General features: G+C 42.0%; 2 protein-coding genes across 8 annotated transcripts; one reads left to right on the top strand and one right to left on the bottom strand.

Annotated features, from left to right (window-relative positions):
- Positions 1 to 414: 414 nt before the first annotated feature.
- Positions 415 to 9063, bottom strand: gnsb (glucosamine (N-acetyl)-6-sulfatase (Sanfilippo disease IIID), b). Of its 2 annotated transcripts, none has more exons than XM_020082276.2 (13): positions 8821 to 9063; positions 7934 to 7993; positions 5809 to 6012; positions 5531 to 5596; positions 5345 to 5443; positions 3886 to 4053; positions 3710 to 3792; positions 3257 to 3375; positions 3062 to 3165; positions 2868 to 2969; positions 2678 to 2788; positions 2432 to 2542; positions 415 to 2334 (listed from the first exon to the last, which is right to left on the bottom strand). In XM_020082276.2, exons 1-13 carry the CDS (start codon positions 9061 to 9063, stop codon positions 2185 to 2187), a joined length of 1620 nt encoding a protein of 539 aa, XP_019937835.1. In that variant the 3' UTR covers positions 415 to 2184. The 2 variants fall into 2 exon arrangements, with proteins under 2 accessions (XP_019937835.1, XP_069370388.1); XM_069514287.1 differs by having other exon boundaries at positions 3062 to 3160; positions 3249 to 3375.
- Positions 8941 to 18176, top strand: polm (polymerase (DNA directed), mu). 6 transcript variants are annotated; one of them, XM_069514289.1, is made up of 12 exons: positions 8941 to 9079; positions 10349 to 10606; positions 11995 to 12172; positions 12332 to 12430; positions 12530 to 12700; positions 12782 to 12853; positions 13896 to 14016; positions 14094 to 14226; positions 15228 to 15330; positions 15417 to 15710; positions 15791 to 15874; positions 16032 to 18176. In XM_069514289.1, exons 2-12 carry the CDS (start codon positions 10416 to 10418, stop codon positions 16116 to 16118), a joined length of 1533 nt encoding a protein of 510 aa, XP_069370390.1. In that variant the 5' UTR covers positions 8941 to 9079; positions 10349 to 10415; the 3' UTR covers positions 16119 to 18176. The 6 variants fall into 6 exon arrangements, with proteins under 6 accessions (XP_069370390.1, XP_069370392.1, XP_069370391.1 ...); XM_069514291.1 differs by having other exon boundaries at positions 8947 to 9079; positions 10408 to 10606; XM_069514290.1 differs by lacking the exon at positions 8941 to 9079 and adding an exon at positions 9923 to 10209 and having other exon boundaries at positions 10408 to 10606.
- Positions 18177 to 18731: the final 555 nt, after the last annotated feature.

Here is an 18731-nt window from a genome sequence, read left to right on the forward strand (position 1 = left end):
GTTTGTTGCTGCATGGAGAAACTTTAGGATTGCTGATTGTTTTTAACAATTCTCTTTAAGTGGAATCTTCTGACCAAAATGTTTCACATCTTAAACGTGCTATTCTCAGTCAACTCTCCACACACATTCACTTTTTTAAATCCTTGTACATTCATTCATGTTATATTTATTTAGTTCTATAAATATCTTATTAACCAAAATCCCCACTGCATGCCAATAGCTGTAGTGGCTGCATAAACAGTTAATCACAATTTAGATTTGAGAATTGAATTGCTGAAAAATACATGGTAAACAAAAACTTCACCTACATATGACAGCATTATTACATTTATATAAATGAAAACATGCACAGCACTAAAAACTGTTCTGTGTATTTGCCCTGTGATTCATAGGAAATATACAATTGACAGTGCATTTAAGGTTTTTTAAATTTTTTTTTAATAAGTTTCTTCACAGTGCAAATACATTCACATTTAAGGCACATGTTCCTGGTCAGTGCAAATAAAAAGGCACAAGTCCATGTGAAATTTCCCTTAATGAACTCCTCACGAAAAGACGCTAAACAAATGTTATCACTAATATTCAAAATATGTCACAAATATCAGGGTTAAAAATCAAAAACGCTGGGTCCATTAAATCTGAGGCACAAAATTGGAGCGATAACTAGACACAAAATGGTGTCTATTCATGGATAAAATAATGAGCACGATTTCAAAGAGTTGTGAAAAGCAAAGAAACAGTTGTGTTCGAAATGAGTGAGTATTATTGGTGCTGCTAGGTGGACTTTGTTAACTTTGGACTGTACCACGGTTGCAGGCTCTGTTTCCACCACCTTTTCTGATAAGCTGAGCTATCCAGCTGATATAGGAAGCTTCAAATGAAACAGGAGGACACGAGTGGCATTCATTTTTAAAAAGATTAAAAATAAACACACATGCAAACGTTTTCGACGATTCCTTTACAGAGATGATTGGATTGGAGAGAGCTACAGTGTACCAGCAAACCTTTGGTTGTTCAAATCAATACATCTCCAAAACATACACTGGCAACATGTTGGTTGATCTGTGATTGGTAAAATGTTACCATGGCACTGTGAACTCCAAACACTTTAAAGAACAGTGCATTTATAGTGCAGTAAACGGAAACACGTGGACTGACTGGTAATCATAGAGTCATTTCAATAGAATAAATAGGACAGGGAGTTAACGCTATCTGAAAGAAAATAGCATGAGAGCACTGATTCAATCACAGCTCAGCAGACATTCTGACTCGTCATTGGAGAGAAGCAGTCGCAATAACAACATTAAAGGGAAAAAGATTATTAGGGCAATACGCTCGCTCACTTTCTGCTTGAGGGTTTGAAAAGAAAGAAAAGCAAAGTGTCAAAACAAATCAAAGGTTATTTGCTGGTGATGTCTCATCACAGCCCTCACAAAACAGCTATGAGTCATTTTCACACAAATGAAACAAACAATGTTGCGTGTTAATCAGTGAGCTGTAGAAGAGGAGCCTTTGGACAGAGCTGTTTCCCTCTATTGCCAGTCTTTATGCCAAGATAAGCTAACCAGTTGTGCTTATCCATCTTCTCATCTAACTCTCAGCAAAAACACAAATAAGTGCATAACTCCTTCTTGAAGTGTTCCCTGAAGCCATGGCTGCGGAACAGTGAGCCAGCAGGAACAATGCCTGTGCAGCTTTCATACTTGTGGTGAAAATGGCCATTGACTGGACGTAACCAGCTCCACCTTCCAGTAGTTCCCTCTTCCACCAACATGGAAAAACTTTTGTTCCCATTCGTACATCTGATTTTGAACTGGAGCATTTCGGCAAAAAAACTATTGTAGGTTTTCAATAGTGAACAGTGATGACATCAGTAGGCATGTCATACATCGGCTGGAAATGGAGGATGAAGGAGGCAAATAAAAGAGGTTGCAGTGGTCTGCCAACAAACACAGTATATCTAATGAAAGTACAAGCACTTGCAAATTGTGCAACGGCCTCTGCTAACGACAGAACCTTCATTACAATGGTTCCACTCAAAACTAGTTGATATGCAGGCTAGTTCACTGGGTAGCATCCAGTTCCAAGAACCCTGAATGTAAACCGGTTTAAGAACCAGAGCTGATTTGGTGAGAAAGAGGTGTACAGCTTCTTGGAGTATGTAAACGCTAAGTGGGCTCTCCGTTACTTGAGGTCACGGCAGCTGTCCCCCTTACAGGACTGGAGCTCGATGAGCCGCTGGTTCATCGTCTGCAGGATGACTGGATCCACCTTCTTCACAATGTTCTCCAGCTGGTACGGGTCTGACGTCAGGTTGTACACCTCTACAAACGACTGGGGACACAAAGGAGAGCAAACACCAAGCTTCACATCTGTGCTCACAAAGAGAATCGCGTGTGTCATGGAAAAATATCAAAAAGTCCTGCTCTACCTCGCTGTCGGCAAACTCGCAGTACTGCAGGTTGTTTTCGCCGTCGAGGGTCCGGACGCAGGCGTAGGTGTTGTTGAAGGCATCTTCACACACACAGTCTGGGAAACATTGCTGGAGAAAATGATACTTTAAGTAAGAGTTGCAACTAAACGTTATTGCAATGATAGTTTTGTTATTCTTTCGGTATTATTGCCCCTGACGCAATCCCCCACTGTGGTCCAGACTGAAGTATCTCACTGCACTTACAGATAGTCCAGGGCCTAGTTTGGGACACGCTGGATCTGTTGTGGGATTTCCCTCTCCGGTGTGTTCGACAAGGAAAAAGGGACGTGCACTTCCATTACGCAGTGAGGGAGCCTAGATAGAACACCTCAGGTTATGTTTAGAAAATGAGAGCATGAAAACATTTCTGTCAATTCAAATACAAATGGCTGACCATCTGACTGAGGAAAGACTGCCCATCCACATTCACAGAGGACAGGTTGAGGCCAGTTATGTCCATTATGGTCGGAGCCAGGTCAATATTCAGTACCGGAGCCTGAAGGAGTCATGCAAGAGACATATAAAATGCTGAAATACATTAAACCAGAGATGACAGGCAAAGGAGCAAGAAACCAAATGTCTTGTGACCTGCAGCGTCTGGTTTGGTTTGATGCCAGGACCACGGACCAAGAGCGGGATCCTGATGTCAAATTCATACAGCTGTCTCTTATCGATGGGCAGAGAGAACTGACCTTGGACAGTGAAGACAGGCGAATACAGTGAGACACAGACAAGAGGTGTGCTGCTGTTAAAGCCTCAGGACCAACTGGAGCACGCTCAGACCTGTGTGGTAGCCGTTGTCTGAGGTGTAGAAGATGTAGGTGTTGTCCAGTTCCTTTATACTATCCAGTTTCTTGACCAGCATCTCCACCATGTCGTCCACTGACAACAGGGTCTGCCACCTGCAGGGGAGATGATCGTCACCTCTGTTCAGTTTTCATTTGAATGTAATTCAAAACGCTCAAATGTTTTCAGGTTTTTCTTTTGTCCTTTCACACATTTCCTTTACATCTTTGTTTCTTGTGATTTAAGATGTTCCTTGTTTCAGTTTACTTACCTTTACCTTTTATATATGAATAGTTCATGCTATATAATGAGAAAAGCAAACTTACAGCCTGTATTTTAGTGGAGTAAAGGAATGGAGGATGGGTTTGGAGGAGTAATCGGACATGCAGGTGCAAACACACAAAACAAACAGCTCTTCAATTATAGTAGTAGGGTTGTTTAGAGAAGTACCTTCTCCTGTATGCATTATCCAGGAAGGTCAGTGAGCTCTCTGGCATGGGATTGACAGGTTGACGCAGCAGCCAGTGTTTGTCCTGAAACAAACAGACAAATGCAGATCGATTGGGACGACAGCTTAAAAAACAGTGATTAAACTTCCCATTGTTTGACGTTACTCTTGGTCATACCTTCCCTAATTTGTCAAAACTCCCATCTCGAGGAGCTTTAACATCACCAAACTCCTTCTGGTACTGAGGCGCTGCCGTCCAGGGGGAGTGAGGAGCCGGAGGAGACAACATCAGGAAGAAGGGTTGATGGGGACTCCTGTCCTCCAGAAATTTAAGAGACCGGTTCAACTGCATTGCAAAATAAAGAGAGACAGAGTACAGCACTGAGTGGATAACTCCGAGAGAACAACAGGATCTCTGTTTGACAGAACCTGATTAAAATAAACTGGGTGAGCTACAAGGACTGGACCAGTGGAGGGTGGCACCTGTGAGCCATTACTACCACAGGATACAGCATGTAATTACAGCTGGTTTGCTGCTAAACACATGCTATTAATCTACCTCAGTGCTCATTTTACTTTGGCTGCTCAGACAATATTCTTGGTTTTATTTTAATTTTTTACTATTATCTCCTTGAATTTTTGGTTTTAGTTTATTTTTGATTTTGTAGTTTCAGATCTAGACTGAACACCTTAAATGTCATTTGTTGATTTGGCTGAAGACAGTATTTACCGTATCGTCCTCTACATCCTCAGATAACCTACAGGCACACTTCCTGTGATAAGTAAATAGAGCGACTAAATCGGCTCCAGGGACACTGAGAATCAAACTGTGGGGCTACAGCTCCATACACCCCCATTCATTCAGGACTACTTAGGCTACGTCTTAAGTCACTCACAAATCAAGTTAGTTCGCCATTTTAACCAGAAGAAAAATGGCTCAGAAAGGAGAGAGGGCAGCAGGAACAGCTTAGAGCAGAGCATCACAGCTCAAGTTTATCAATCAATCAATCAAATGTATTCATATAGCACGGTATCACAACAAACAGTTGTCTCAGGGTGCTGCACAAAAGTCCAAGATCTTAAGAAACACAAAATCCAACTTCACACCGAGCAAGCATGAGCAACAGTGGGGAGGAAAAACTCCAACAATGACGTGAATATCGGTGCCGAGAAAACAACCCTATCTGCTGAGTAGTGGATGATTTCCGACACAGCCAGCTGTGCGGACGACAAGGGGAAGTTGAGTCTTCATAACCTTTGCCCAGAGCAGATGGCTCTTGTCACCTGATGAGGATGACATGCAGCAGTCGCATGAAACCATGACACAAACTGACTTCATTAAAGCACAGATAAACCTCACGTCGTCACTCAAACACACAAAAATCTATCAGCTCCTACAGCTCTTCAAGTCCTCCCCTCAATTTCTCGCTCACCGTTCGGTGGTTGATTAACCCTTCACTTTGCTGACAGCCAGACGAAGACAGCTTGATGGACATTTTCCATTTAACGACAGCTGATTCAGTCAGTTTGGAGGGGAGCAGTCTTTTTCTTCTCATAAAGTCTCACATAAATGTCCCTGTGGAGTTGCATGGGTGCATGAAATACTGCTGCACACAGGCTCAATATAAGTCACTCACCAGGAGGTCTGTGAGGTAGTCCTTCTCATAACTGTCGCCGTGCTTTTCTTCTTTGCCGTCGACGGACAGTGTGTAGTTGTAGTACTGCGAGTTCCCCACCTGATAATCATGGAGCATAGGTTGTGACAACAGAAACACCTGGAAACATTGTGTGCATGTGTTTACATGTTTGTTTCTGGGACTCACCAATGCATGCCAATGGTTCCATCCAGGAGGAACATGGCTGACGTCTCCTGCGTCTTTCTTACCATACTGGTGGCAGAGGAGTTTAGCATGTTACATCTCCTCTAACACCAACAACAGGGTTAACATTGTGCCTTGAGATAATGCATGGTGTGATATGGTGCTATACAAATTCACAAACTGACCATCCATGTGCAAAATTCATGTAGTCATTACAATAATTAAGGCTCGTTATAGATTTCTAGGGAAGAACTCTGTAAAAAGTCTAAACATGTTCAAACCTGGTTAAGATATTTGCCAGCGAAGAACGTCTGGTATTTCTGTTTGCTCAGGTAGAAGGGCAGGGCCTCGGATTCGGGACCTTTCTGCCACAGGGGACTGGAGCAGTTCCCAGACAGAGAGTTGTTCCTCACCTCGTGGTTGTGGGGGTATTGACCTGTCAAAATGCTGCTCCTGCTGGGGCAGCACAGCGGCGTGACTGTGAACTTTAGGAGAAGGAAGAGAGAACAGCAATAAGAGGAAGATGAGAATAGGAGAGCAGAGGGGGAGCAGGGGTTTCAACATTTTAAAACACTAGTGCAGTGTCAGTCCTAAACCTGCCTGATTTGAATTTTCTGTTTTCTTGTCCTGAGTTAATGCTCTGGAGCTACTTCAGAATCATTCCTTGTCATTAGTGAGTCCTCCTCAAACACATATATACAGTGACATATAAATACTGTCACTGCTTATTGTTTGTGTGCTGGACGTTGTGTGCAGAGCATTTTACAAACAGTCTATGATGCAGTGTGAAGTCTGAACACTTTCTGTTCATCCTACAGTGAAGATTTTATAGTTATGTTTTTCAGAAAATGAAACTGAATCTGCTTTATTTCTGTGTGCACCTTTTGAATGATTTACTGAGCTGCTGTTCTCTTTTCATACATAACATGTCGGCTATAGAGGTCGACACAATCTTCAGACCCAAGTTCACTTCTTTTCAATAAAGAAGCTCTGCAATTCAGCTCCATATAAAGCATTGAAGCAAAAAAAACAAACAGGATTTTATTTTGTAGACAAATCGCTAAAGAGGAAGTGATTCTATGAATGTTGTTGCCATGATGGAGGTCAGCACCTGTGTATGTCTGGATCTCAGTCTAATATGGTGAAATAAAAAGAATCAAATCATCAAAGTTTTTGAAAAACATCTGGCATACTCGGAAATCTGAAATCTATTAGTGTGTAATTTGGTGCAGATGATTCAGTTTGGGCCTTGGCAGTGGAATGCAATCTACTGAGTGCTAGTATAGAAAACTTTAATGAATAAATACAAAAGTTAGTGATATAGTGATTTTTTTTAAAAGTACTAATAATGAATCAAACTTTGGGATTTCTGATCATTTTCTCATTATCTTACATAGAAAATTATTTTAACTTACTGAATTTGTATCCTACAGCCGAGGGGTTGAGGGCAGAGGATGTTGAACTTTGAGGCAAATTGTGAATTGTGAATATGGGCTGTACCAATAAAATTGGATTGAATGATTGACCTGACACCAAGCGGTGCAGAGCATGACACATGGTCTGAAACACGGTCTGAAACATGCTAGTTTAAGCGGCGTTGTCTAAAAAGCAAATAAACCTGTACTAATCTGTGCACTTGTGGGTGTGGTGGACAGGTAAACTGTTGGTACATTGCTATCTTTAAGCAGCGGAGAGCAAGTCACCAACAAAAACCTGGTCTGAAGTCTACATAGGCTTGTGCAACAAACATAAACTCTTGTTACAGACACAAACCATTTCCTCTGCACAGAAATGTTTTATCTCACACTGGTGAATACACCATCATAAAAGCAATGTGCAAAGTCAGGTCAGGCTTTTAAAGGGAATGTTGGATGGCACTCAAACTGGTTTACTGAATGTTCTGATTAAGAGATTGTGTAAGTCTTTTTCATGCGTAGTGCAGATGCGGATATCATTTTGAGTTAGTATCACGACCTCCTATATTTTGGTTTGGTATTTTGCAATGTGGACATACTATCTCATCATTTTCTTGTTCTTTCTTCCTAAATAAGTATTTCACAGTTTCACCTTGTGACCAGTTATTTTAAGGAAACCATGTGAGAGGTTTAGAGGAGAAATGTCACAGACGGACCAGAAATGTGACAAGTTTACCCAACTAGACCAGACTAGACTGGACTAGATTTGTTTTGTAAGGAGGCACAAGCCAACATGTTGGGAAATCACAGGGTCAATTCGTAGCAATGCATTATACTCAAAATATTTATTATATGGTTTTGATGTAAACTCTTAATCTTAAAGGTAACTAACATTTATAGTTGTCAGATAAAGGTAGAAGTGTTAGGTAAGAACTTTACAAGTATTTAGCTGAGAAAATGGAAGTTAAATACAGGACTTCAATTAACTCACAGCATTCACAAATGTTGCTCCTGCATCTCCTATTAAGGCTCTTGTTTTCTTCATGGGGGTCTGGAGAACAGAAACAAGAAGAGAAAGACAAAGTGACACAACATTAAAAAAGGGATGGAGGCTGGTTTTGCTGTCAGGCCACAAAACCAATTACTTTGTACAGTTTGTGAATGACTGGCTCTTGAGTGGGTACTCTACTCCCGGTTTCCTGCATGACTGGACAAAACCAAAAACATTTGAAAAGCTGTAAGAGGAATTTTCTACTATTTTCTCACATCCCTATTTAGAAAACACAATAAAGGAATTAATAGATTCAACGATCATCACAATAAACTAGTGAAAATGCTAGTTAAAGTGTCTAAGGACACAAGAAGACACATTGGCACAAATAGTGGTATGTTTTGCAGCTAATACTAAATCATTTGTAATAAGAACTATTTTTATAAAGTACAATTCCCTCTTTAAATTGAGAAGAAGATCTTAATACTTCTTGCAACATTGGCTGACAGCACAAACAATATAAGATCCTGATGTTTACGCTGAATTTTGATTCCTATTATTATATTTTATTTGCTTTTTACTGTTGGGTTACTTCTACCTGCCTCTTCTATTTTCATCCCTGGTCTTATCTTCCTCTTTGAATGTCTTTGTGAATGAAATATGCTGCTTAGGTTCCAGTCTTGGGGTCACTGGACTTGCACAGCCCCACTTCCAGCTGCTGTTTAAGCACATCGAGGTGAGAGGTGACTCTTAACTTGTAGGTGACTTTCAAAACACCATGAACCCTGACAGCAACATGTTCTTGGTAGAAGCTCGAGGTGCGATCGCAAGAATCACACCTTGTCTTTAGCATCAAAACCGCTGATGTCTGACTTGAGTCAACTCACCATCCCCCCCAGCTGAACGTCCTGGTCGTCGGCGAGGATGAGCACGACGTTGCTGGGCTTGGCACTTTCCGCGCACCTGACGCAGGAGGTGAGCAGCGCCGGCAGCAGCCAGAGGAGTGCGGCGGCCCCGGGGAGAGCTGTCCCCCGCCGGCGGGGCGTCGTCGCTCCGGTTCCAGCGCCGCTCCTCACGCCCATGCCCCGGAGAGCAGCACCGCCACTCCGCAAGGTCTGATCGGGCTCCATGGACACGCAACTACCGGTGTGTGCGGCGTGGCTTTTGCTTCCTGCTGCAGGGGGAGGGTCTGTGTGTGTGTGTGTGTGTGTGTGTGTGTGTGTGTGTGTGTGTGTGTGTGTGTGTGTGTGTGTGTGTGTGTGTGTGTGTGTGTCAAGCTGGACAAACACACGCTGGTTGAGCTTCACAGTTTGAGGAAGTGTATTTGATCATATGATCAGTGGGAGGAGAGAGGACAGAGAACACAGTGTACAACCCGGACAGTGTCCAACTTTACTGACAAATACTTCACATGTGAGATCCAACCTCATCGTCTCAATACAACTCTTCATTGACTGAATTAAAATGGTGAGATAGTAAGAGAAAATAAACAATAGCCTGGTGGATTATTAAAAAATTAAAAATACCTGGTCAAAGTTATGGGGTTGCTATTTCAATGTCATGTGCTACTAAGACACAATTACAAGGGAAGAAGTCAAAATAAAACAGTTAACTTGTTGAGACAAAACTATGAAACAGTCACTCACAGTATTTGACTCAGTCCTGTTTTTGCATTTAAGTAATCAGAGTCTGGTTTCCAACACCTCGGGACCAATGTCTGTCTGTTTTAGAAGATGCTGGTAAAACAAAGCTGAAAAATCACTTGAGTGGTGGACTTCCTGTTGGACTTCCCAAGTCTCGTCCAGCTCGACATGCAGGGGGCTTTCATTTCTAAAACTGTTATCTCTTTCTAAAAGTTGAGAACAAGGAAAGACATGGTGCAAAGTAATACAGAGTGCAAGGCTCTAAATTATATTGAAAATAAATAAATATATATTATTATAATAATAACTTGTTATCATAAATTATATTTTTATTTGTTACTGGCAGAAATTGGCTTCCATACCGGCCACTTTGGGCTCACACTGCACAGTTTCCAGCCGGAGTTATTTTGGCGATGGACTGTCGGTGTCGGCCAAGAAGCGAAGGCCCTCCCCTAACCTGATTCTAATTGGCCTAGCCCGATATCGCTTCCCTAACTTTGGCCAATCACAACAACGCAAGCTGCGGTGGGTGACAGCTGCAGCCGGTTTCGCTCCTGCACTGAAGTTCACTGCTTCCTCTCACGACCTGTTTCAGAGAACTGAAGCGAGTCACCACATCTGCTATGTCTGTCTGTACGTTTTGTTCTTAATATATTTAATGATGTCACAGAAAACAAACCAGGGAAACAGATGTTGAAGGTGTTGAAAGAGGCTTTTTTATCCAGAATCGATTCATATACCTACTCTCTGACACAAGATGTGGACTTGACAGGTTTGTTGGCTTCGATGTCAGCGTGTGATCTGATGGTGCGACGCTGTGTTCGCCCGCAGAGCGAACCATGGTGCCACTGAAGCGAAGAAGAGTCGCTGGGAGTAACAGCGAGGCTGACGGCGCAGGAGAGGCTCCACCACCAGCCAGGTTCCCCCGGGTGCTTTTGTTCCTGTTGGAAAGAAAGATGGGAGCCAGTCGAAGAGCTTTCCTGACTCAGCTGGGGCGAAGGAAAGGATTTCGAGTGGAGGAATCGTTCAGGTAACTACTGCAGGGAAATAGATGTGTCACACAAACATATAGTACAGAGGAACCACGTCAAACACACGTTTCAATATGCTACAGAGGCTTATATGGGAAACATAATGTTAGAGAAACTTTCCAAATTAAAACCTAAATGTCCACATGTTCAGAAAACTATCTATCTATGGAACTTGTCATGTCTTACACACATGGAAGATGAACTTTATAAAGAAAATCATTTAATTTACAAATCACTGCCTGTCCTGTGGGACTGAACGGAGGCCAGTTTCCACAGACAGGACCAGACAGTCATTTTTCATTCAATAAACTTGTGTGTCTGTAGAAACATTAAAAAAAAAAAAGTTGAAATAGCCCCGAACACATAAGAGCCTCAGTATATCCTCCAATCCCTGCAGTATAACACTGAAGGCTGAAAGCCCTGGACACAGAGTCGCTGGATGAAAACAGACGTATAATTTAAAACTTTTTACAGATTTATCATCTTTGGTTCAGATTGGATTTGAGAAAAATGAGTCAAACGTTCCCCTGTAAACATTTTTAAATATATCTATATATATATATATATATAGACAGATAGCTTGAAAATTGGACATTCCACAATCTAATTTTATGTGTAGGATAAAATATTATTCATATTAGTGTATATTAGCCTAAATTGAGCCTTTATATCTGCTTCGGGATAAGGTCATCCTCCATCATATCTCTACAGACACTGGCTCTGTAGAGGGCCTCTTACTTTGATCAATGTCACTTGAAGCTTCTCCTACATGTCTGGACAGAGACGATGGGTATGCAGTTGGTTGTAATATGCGGCATCACCACTAGATGCCACTAAATCCTACACACCAGTCCTGAAACTTCAAATCAGAATTTGTTCCAAAAAACAAACTTTCCTGCATTCTGCTCTCAAATTCCTCCCCACGGGTTGAGGGACTGTATTTAGAAAGACCCTGCTCAGCTCACCTTCCTACATTGGATCATGTTGTGCATTGGTCTGTGGCTTTATCTTCCTGTGACCATCTTAATTCCAAATTGGAGGAGGATGTTGGTGACAGCATCTCAGATGAAATCTCTTGAGCTGATGAATACAACCTCCATATGTGGCGGTTTATTCAATTTCAAATATTTTATTGACTTCCTAGACTGTTAAGCCTCAGATGCTACTAATGATGATTATTTTCACAATTTAACAAGGTTTTGTTCCTTATTTCTTGAAATATCTGGAAAAAACAACAACTCAGAGATGTTAAATTTACTGTGATAACACAGAATGAATTATCTCAATGGTCAGTTGATCAACGGACTAATCTGTATTGTATGTTTCTGTAGAGATGTTCAGCCTGTGCATTACATCAGGTGTTGTGTTGAACATTGTTTCTTCACAGTCAAAGCATCACACATGTCATTTGTGAAAACAACTCTGGTGATGAGGTCAGGACGTGGCTGAACTCCCAGCACCGGGCTCAGGGCGGAGCTCCGCTTCACCTTCTGGACATCAGCTGGTTCACAGAGAGCATGCACGCAGGCCATCCTGTTCCAGTCCTGGACAGACATAAACTACAGGTGCATTTCAATAATCCAGTGACATCCATTAGTTAATATATGCAAAAAAGAAAGAACAGAAAAAAGTGAATGTGATTTATACATAATGTTTGAGCTTAACTCTAAATGTCCCCTGCAGCAGATCTTGAACTGTCTGACTCTTTTTTGTGTATTTTTCAGGAGCAGCAGATTGATGAAGCAGAGGTTGTGGTGTGCTCAGTGCCCAGCTACGCCTGTCAGAGAAGAACCACTCTGGACAACAATAACACCATCCTCACCGTATGGAGCATCAACAAACACACATCTCCTTTATTGCACCTTTACCCTACTCTGACAGAAAAAAGAAAGCGCACAGTATAACTGTATTCTCGTTCTCAGGATGCTTTGTCTCTCCTGGCTGAAAACGCTGAGCTCTGTGACCAGGACGGGCGAGGTGTTGCGTTCAGGCGGGCCGCCGCCGTGTTGAAGGCTCTCCCTAAAGCGGTGACATGTATGACGCAGCTCAGAGGGCTGCCCTGTCTCGGAGAACATTCACTGAGAGTCATCAAAGTGAGTGAGATCTTCTGTTGGCTGTTTTATCAGAATTAAAGATGATCTGAGAATTCCCCTTCTCATCGTCCGTTCTTATAGGACATTTTGGATAATGGAGCATCAAGTGAGGTGGAGTCCCTGAAGCAATGTGAGCGGTATAAAGCTCGAAAGGTTTGTGGACTGTTTTGCTCATAAAGTTTTCTGCAGCAATTTATATATTTTATGATTTACCACAGTGGTTTCCAGCCTCGAAGGGACTCCAAGAAGAAAAGATAAAAAGTCCTATCTCCCATTCATTTTCTCTACATTATTGCTTTTGTCATTTGAAATATTGCCCACCCATTCATCAAATCAAACAATCTGACAAGACAAACAATTTTGTTTTCTTGTCCACTTAAATCTTTATTAGGACAAGATTTTTCACATTCAACAGCAACAAAACAAAGAGGAAACAAAACGTATCATCGATGTGCATTTTTCCAGCAGTTGCTCGTGTTGCGCTGAAATATATGTCGATATTCAAATAAGAGGATACTACGTAACCACTGTTTTACTTGCTACTGACAGTAGCCCCCCCACTTGCATATAATTCAGGTGAATATCGTGATCTGTCGTCCATCTGTCTGTTATCATTCCTTTTCATCAAGCTTCACAGTTCTGTTAATCAGGTAGTGAAGTGGAGCCTTATAAGGTTTTGGATTTCATGAGGGAAATTTTACATCTGCAGGCAACTGCACCAAATGATCTGTTATTTAATTATTGTGGGTGCAAAATATCCCATTCCCATACAATTAATAGGGACCTTGTATTTCCAGGAAATGTTTGACTGATCAGCATCAAATGATCCACACGAAATGTCTGGTAACCACTAACATATGAAGTAATATCTCAAAACCAAATTAAACGTATGTAGTCCTTTCATCACAGTTGCATGCCAGTTTACTGAAGTTGTGTAATTTAATGCGGTCCACCAAATATAACATGATAATAATAATAACAATATCATGATGACATATAAAGAACCATTAATAAATACATTTGAACTAAAACTGTAAATATATAGAATTAAATGTATCTTCTAGGTTATCCACATTAAGATACATGTAGGCTCAAATGATTTTATGAAATGGGAAATGTTGTCTCTCCTTGTGAAGCTGGAGACTGCTGCTGCCTTCAACGGATTTCTGAGGTTAACGCTAAAACTGTATTTCAGGTTTTAACAGGTGTTTTTGGAGTTGGAGCGAAAACAGCAGACCGATGGATCAGAGAGGGGATACACACCCTTCACCAGTTACGGAATTCAGGACACACCCTCAACCGAGACCAACAAGCAGGTGTGTGTGTGTTGGCACTTGTGTGTACATTTGTACTTTATAGATTCTGTCTGAGTGAACATCTTGTTTTCTTTCAGGTGTGGAGCACTATGACGACCTCAATCAGCCGGTCTCTAAGGCGGAGGCTGACGCTATTGAAGAGATTGTGGCAAAAGCCGTTGTTTCTGTGTCACCGGGAGCCCAGATTACTCTGACGGGAGGATTCAGGAGGTAAAAGAGCAAACACTGGCACACAGTGTGACACGTGACATCTCCAGAAAAAGACTTCATATCATGCTTTACTCCTTCAATCAATGTAAATTAACAGTAAACATTTACCTAAATCTGAGTTGTGAGACATTGAGTTGTGAGGTAGGTTTGCCTGGTTCCAATATTTAATCCCTACTCATTTTCCCATAGACTGTATGTGTTTCCATGCATATTTTCAACGTGGGTATAAAAAATCCTGAGTGGCAACATTGGAAAATTGAGGGAAAAAACCTCAAACTCTCTCTGTCAAACGTTTTTAAGCTTCACTGAGGTGAGAAGTTGGTTTATCACTATAAGGAAAATGTGAAAGAGATAGAAACAAATCTTAAAATTCACTAACAGGGGGTGGAAGCTCAAAATTATAGTGTCAAAATGATTTTAATATCTTCTGCTTTTAGTAAATGGAGCGAACCCTGTGAGCTAGTTCAGGCAGCCAACTCGAGCTGCGCTGCTCCAATCATGTGACACACCTCATGTGACACACCTCATTCTCCACAATCATCCATTATACACACCCACCTTATTAGGCGACCTATTTAAGCAAAGAGAAATTTCCCATCACCCCCCTCTGCTCGCACTGCTGCTGCAGTATTGCTTCCAACTGCTTCAGCCCCTCCACCACCCCAGCATCCACCTGCAGGCTCCGACGGGGGGTAACAAGTATTTACTCATCACTCCCATCATATCTGTGTAATCACATCGGGGGAGTGATTAATTCGGAGCCTGGACGTCAAACACAAACTGTTCCACTGCTGCAATGAACGGTTGAACGTGAGTTGTCTGACTGAAATGCACTTTTGAATTATAGGATGATAATGAACAAAGTCTTCAACTGGCAACTTGACTGTTCTAAAGCTGAAATCAACACTGGTGGCCATTCCATGAACTTACAGCATAGTTACACTGTCCAGAAGAGTCCTGGGTCTCTGCTGCAGCTGTTTAATCGAAACCCTTTTGTTTAGAGGAAAGCTGACGGGTCATGATGTTGACTTCCTCATAACCCACCCAGAGGAAGGCATGGAGGAAGGACTGATGTCTAAAGTGGTGTCCTGGTTGGAGTCACAGGTACAGTCACTCAGCCTCATGCCTTCGTACGTCCAGGGTTAGGCCTCTCTGTCCTTTTCTGCCTGAGTGGTTTTCTGTCCCTCCAGGGTTTCCTGCTGTACCAGAAAACCACAAGAAACTCTTACCTGGAGTCTAAGGACGGCCCTGCTCGAATCACCTCCAACATGGACCGCTTTGAGAGGTGTTTCTCCATCTTTAAACTGGCCAAGGAGGACAAACGGGAAGAAAAACAGTTTGTCCCAGATGTGTCTCGTGAAGATGGAGGACTTGCGGAGATAAAACCTGCCGGACACAAACCGTGGAGAGCTGTGAGAGTGGACCTGGTGGTTTCTCCTTTCAGCCAGTTTGCTTTTGCTCTGCTGGGCTGGACGGGATCCAAGGTGACCATTTAAAAGCTTCAGATGTCTCTAACTGTACAGCTGCTGCCATGCTCTTTCTAAATGTTAATTCTGATCTGCAGTTGTTTGAAAGAGAGCTGCGACGTTTGGCTGGACAGGAAAAGGCCATGTCTCTGAACAGCCATGCTCTATATGATAGCACACAGGTATATACGTTTTCCAATTCTACTTTTTAGCTGATCCGTTGCACTATTAATTCAAGTAACATTTGCAAATCCAGGCTATGTGAAGGAATTAAATCAGGCTGAGGTTCTTCCTTCATTATATCATTATTTTCCCATATGTTCTCCTTCTTTCTCACAGCAGAGGTATCTTAGAGCCACATCAGAGCAAGAGATATTTGCACATCTCGGTCTAGAGTACATTCCTCCGTCAGAGAGAAACGCCTGAGGAGACCTGATGAGAATCTGCAGCAGGAAAGCCAAGCAGGTACCAGGATTATCACCTGGAGAAGGAAAGGTTAACGTAGCCTTCAGATGAGATGGGACAGCGGGGGCGCGAGTCTATCAGATGCCAGAACACTGTATGTTTGTTGAAGTATGAGGCCGAATTTCACAGCAGTTATTTTGTCTCGTTGCCATGTTCGCTCCTCTCAGAGACCTCGTTCAGACCTGGTGTTGACATCCATCCTGAGTGATCTGATCACAAGTGGTCAGAGCTAAGTACAGGTCTGAACGCACCTAAATGCATCTGATCACAAGAATCCCATTTGGAGTTGGTCTGGGATGCATGTGATCACATTCTTTTCGCTGCGTGAAGGCAAATGTGCCCCGGGCCAAATGGGAAGGACCGGCACCTCCTCAGCTGACGTCCTCTGACCTGCTTTTTACTGCTTTTTACACAGAGTCGGACACATCTGGAAAATCAGATTATAACAACATTATTTGGTCTTCGCGAACAGAAATGACGTTTGTGTTTATTTACATATAGAGCTTGGAAGTGAGCTCTGATCTCAAGTGTTCACAGGAGACTCATCCAGTAAAATTGTACAAAATACTGCCTCCCACAAATGGTCATACAATAGAATCAACAACTCTAAACGCAAACCAACCCGAAGCAGGGTTTATTGCAGCTGATAGTTTTAGCTAAATGTGCCTAATGACCATCAAATATCGTCTTCTACCTCTGTCATATTAATGTGTCTCATAGAATGTGAATAATTTTCTACACACTGACCTCTACAACCTGTTGTTGCTCTGATTATATTTTACAGTAAATGATAAATAAATTCAGCCTTAAAGGCCCCATGACATAAAAAATACATGTTCCCAAACTTCATCCTGCATCTCTGTCAATTGTTCATTTATCTCTTGGTTATAAAACCAGCATCATAACATCTTTACCTCTTAATCTCACATGCTCTCAGGAGCGTTTACTCATCTTGCACCCAATGACAAAGCTTTCTGCGATTTTCAACTCCCTTTCAGTGACTCTAAATTCTACCGGTGAGCAACCAGCTCACAGAGACCTATGCTGTCCAACTCACCAGTTAGGTGGTAGCGAGAAGTCCTTGAAAACAGAGAACAGGTTTCTCATCCTGACATTCTGTGTGGAGCTGCTACTTATTGTGACACGACACACATTCAGCTCTATTGGCGGCTGTAAACACCAATCAGTATCCCTCCATGTTTTTACTGGACATACATTAATACGAAGAGGCAACCGGCTGACTTCACTGGGTTATTTAAAGGATTTGTCTGGTGACATTCTTAATCTTTGTATTGTCAGGAATTCCTGTGAAAAGACCACAAATGCGAACCTCATGGTGGCGCTAGAAGAAAAGTAAGAGGATCACAAAAGTGTTAAAGAATCATTTTCTGTGGGAACCATCAGTGTTTCTTATTTTTTTAATTTGCTGAAGCCCCAATTAGTTCCAATTCCTTAAACCACAGAAACAACGTGATCTTTCATTAACAGATATAGAGTGATGGGATTGAATCTGCCGTTGTGCATCATGTTAAAAAGAGGAACATGGCAAGAGCACAGTGATGTAATCAAAGAAGAAGGCACTGTACAAAAGGTTTACTTGACAGAAACACACTGTGAATGTTTCATGTTTCTTTACAACCTCTATTGCCTCACACACGCATGTTCAACTATATGTTGCCTTGTGCCTATGTAAAAACAACGAGAGTGCAAATGCACGTGCACACCTGTGACCTGCATTCTATAACGTCCTTGTCGACTTATCTGTGCAGAAAATAAAACCACACAGCGTTGCAGAGCAGAGGCGCCGAGTGAGACCTCAGTGAGCAAAGCATTTACTGAATGTACAGGATGACGTACTGTTAGTTTACTTGAGTTATGCGTATTTCACAAGTTCACGCAGGAAAATACTGCACTTTTTACCTCACGCCATCTGTATGACAGCTACAGTGATGTTTCAGATTAGAATTTAACATGATTATTGATGAGCTTATAAAATATAACACATTGTTAAAAATCTAACCAGACTGGGTCTAGTTGGGGCCTCTTGTCATGATTCAGAGTTGTTAGCAGTTATACTGTGTCGTTTTCTTTTTACATTCTCACATTGTAGCTTTTAATCAAACTTTTTTAGACTCAAATAGGTGAAATGATCTAATATTCACTAACAAAAGTTCAAAATCTGTCAGCACATTTCTGTAATCGAACTTAGATTTTTCTCCTTTCTTCTCTCCGCTTTATCTTCTCATGACCCCAGTGGCCCCGCTCAGACCTGGTATCAACGTCTGTCCTGAGTGATCCCATCACAAGTGGACAGCTCTAAGTACAGGTGTGATTCGATCACCCACACCACAGAGGTCTTCTGGCACCAACATGTCCATATTCTTTTAGCAGTGATAATGTGTCCTGAGTAATATTGAAGGACTGCCTGCTCAGCTGTCTCCTGATGGTCTGCATTTATATATTGCAATGTTCTAGTCCTGATGACCCCTCCGCACTCTGCACAGTACAGTTTTGCCATTCACACATTCATACAGTGCACGTGCAGCACTTTCTCTCTCATATCACTCAGACACT

Source organism: Paralichthys olivaceus, chromosome 18 (genome assembly GCF_024713975.1).
Source record: "Paralichthys olivaceus isolate ysfri-2021 chromosome 18, ASM2471397v2, whole genome shotgun sequence".
NCBI classification, from domain to species: domain Eukaryota; kingdom Metazoa; phylum Chordata; class Actinopteri; order Pleuronectiformes; family Paralichthyidae; genus Paralichthys; species Paralichthys olivaceus.

Excerpts from the sequence above, each read along its gene's own strand:
- gnsb (XM_069514287.1), bottom strand. The coding sequence starts at position 9,063 with ATGGAGCCCGATCAGACCTTGCGGAGTGGCGGTGCTGCTCTCCGGGGC. Across the intron at positions 5,444-5,530 it reads GGAACCATTGGCATGCATTG|GTGGGGAACTCGCAGTACTA; the intron begins GTGAGTCCCAGA and ends CATGATTATCAG. Across the intron at positions 3,161-3,248 it reads GCTACCACACAGGTCTGAGC|TTCTCTCTGCCCATCGATAA; the intron begins GTGCTCCAGTTG and ends GTCCAAGGTCAG.
- polm (XM_069514289.1), top strand. The coding sequence starts at position 10,416 with ATGGTGCCACTGAAGCGAAGAAGAGTCGCTGGGAGTAACAGCGAGGCT. Across the intron at positions 14,227-15,227 it reads CTGACGGGAGGATTCAGGAG|AGGAAAGCTGACGGGTCATG; the intron begins GTAAAAGAGCAA and ends CCTTTTGTTTAG. Across the intron at positions 15,331-15,416 it reads TGTCCTGGTTGGAGTCACAG|GGTTTCCTGCTGTACCAGAA; the intron begins GTACAGTCACTC and ends CTGTCCCTCCAG.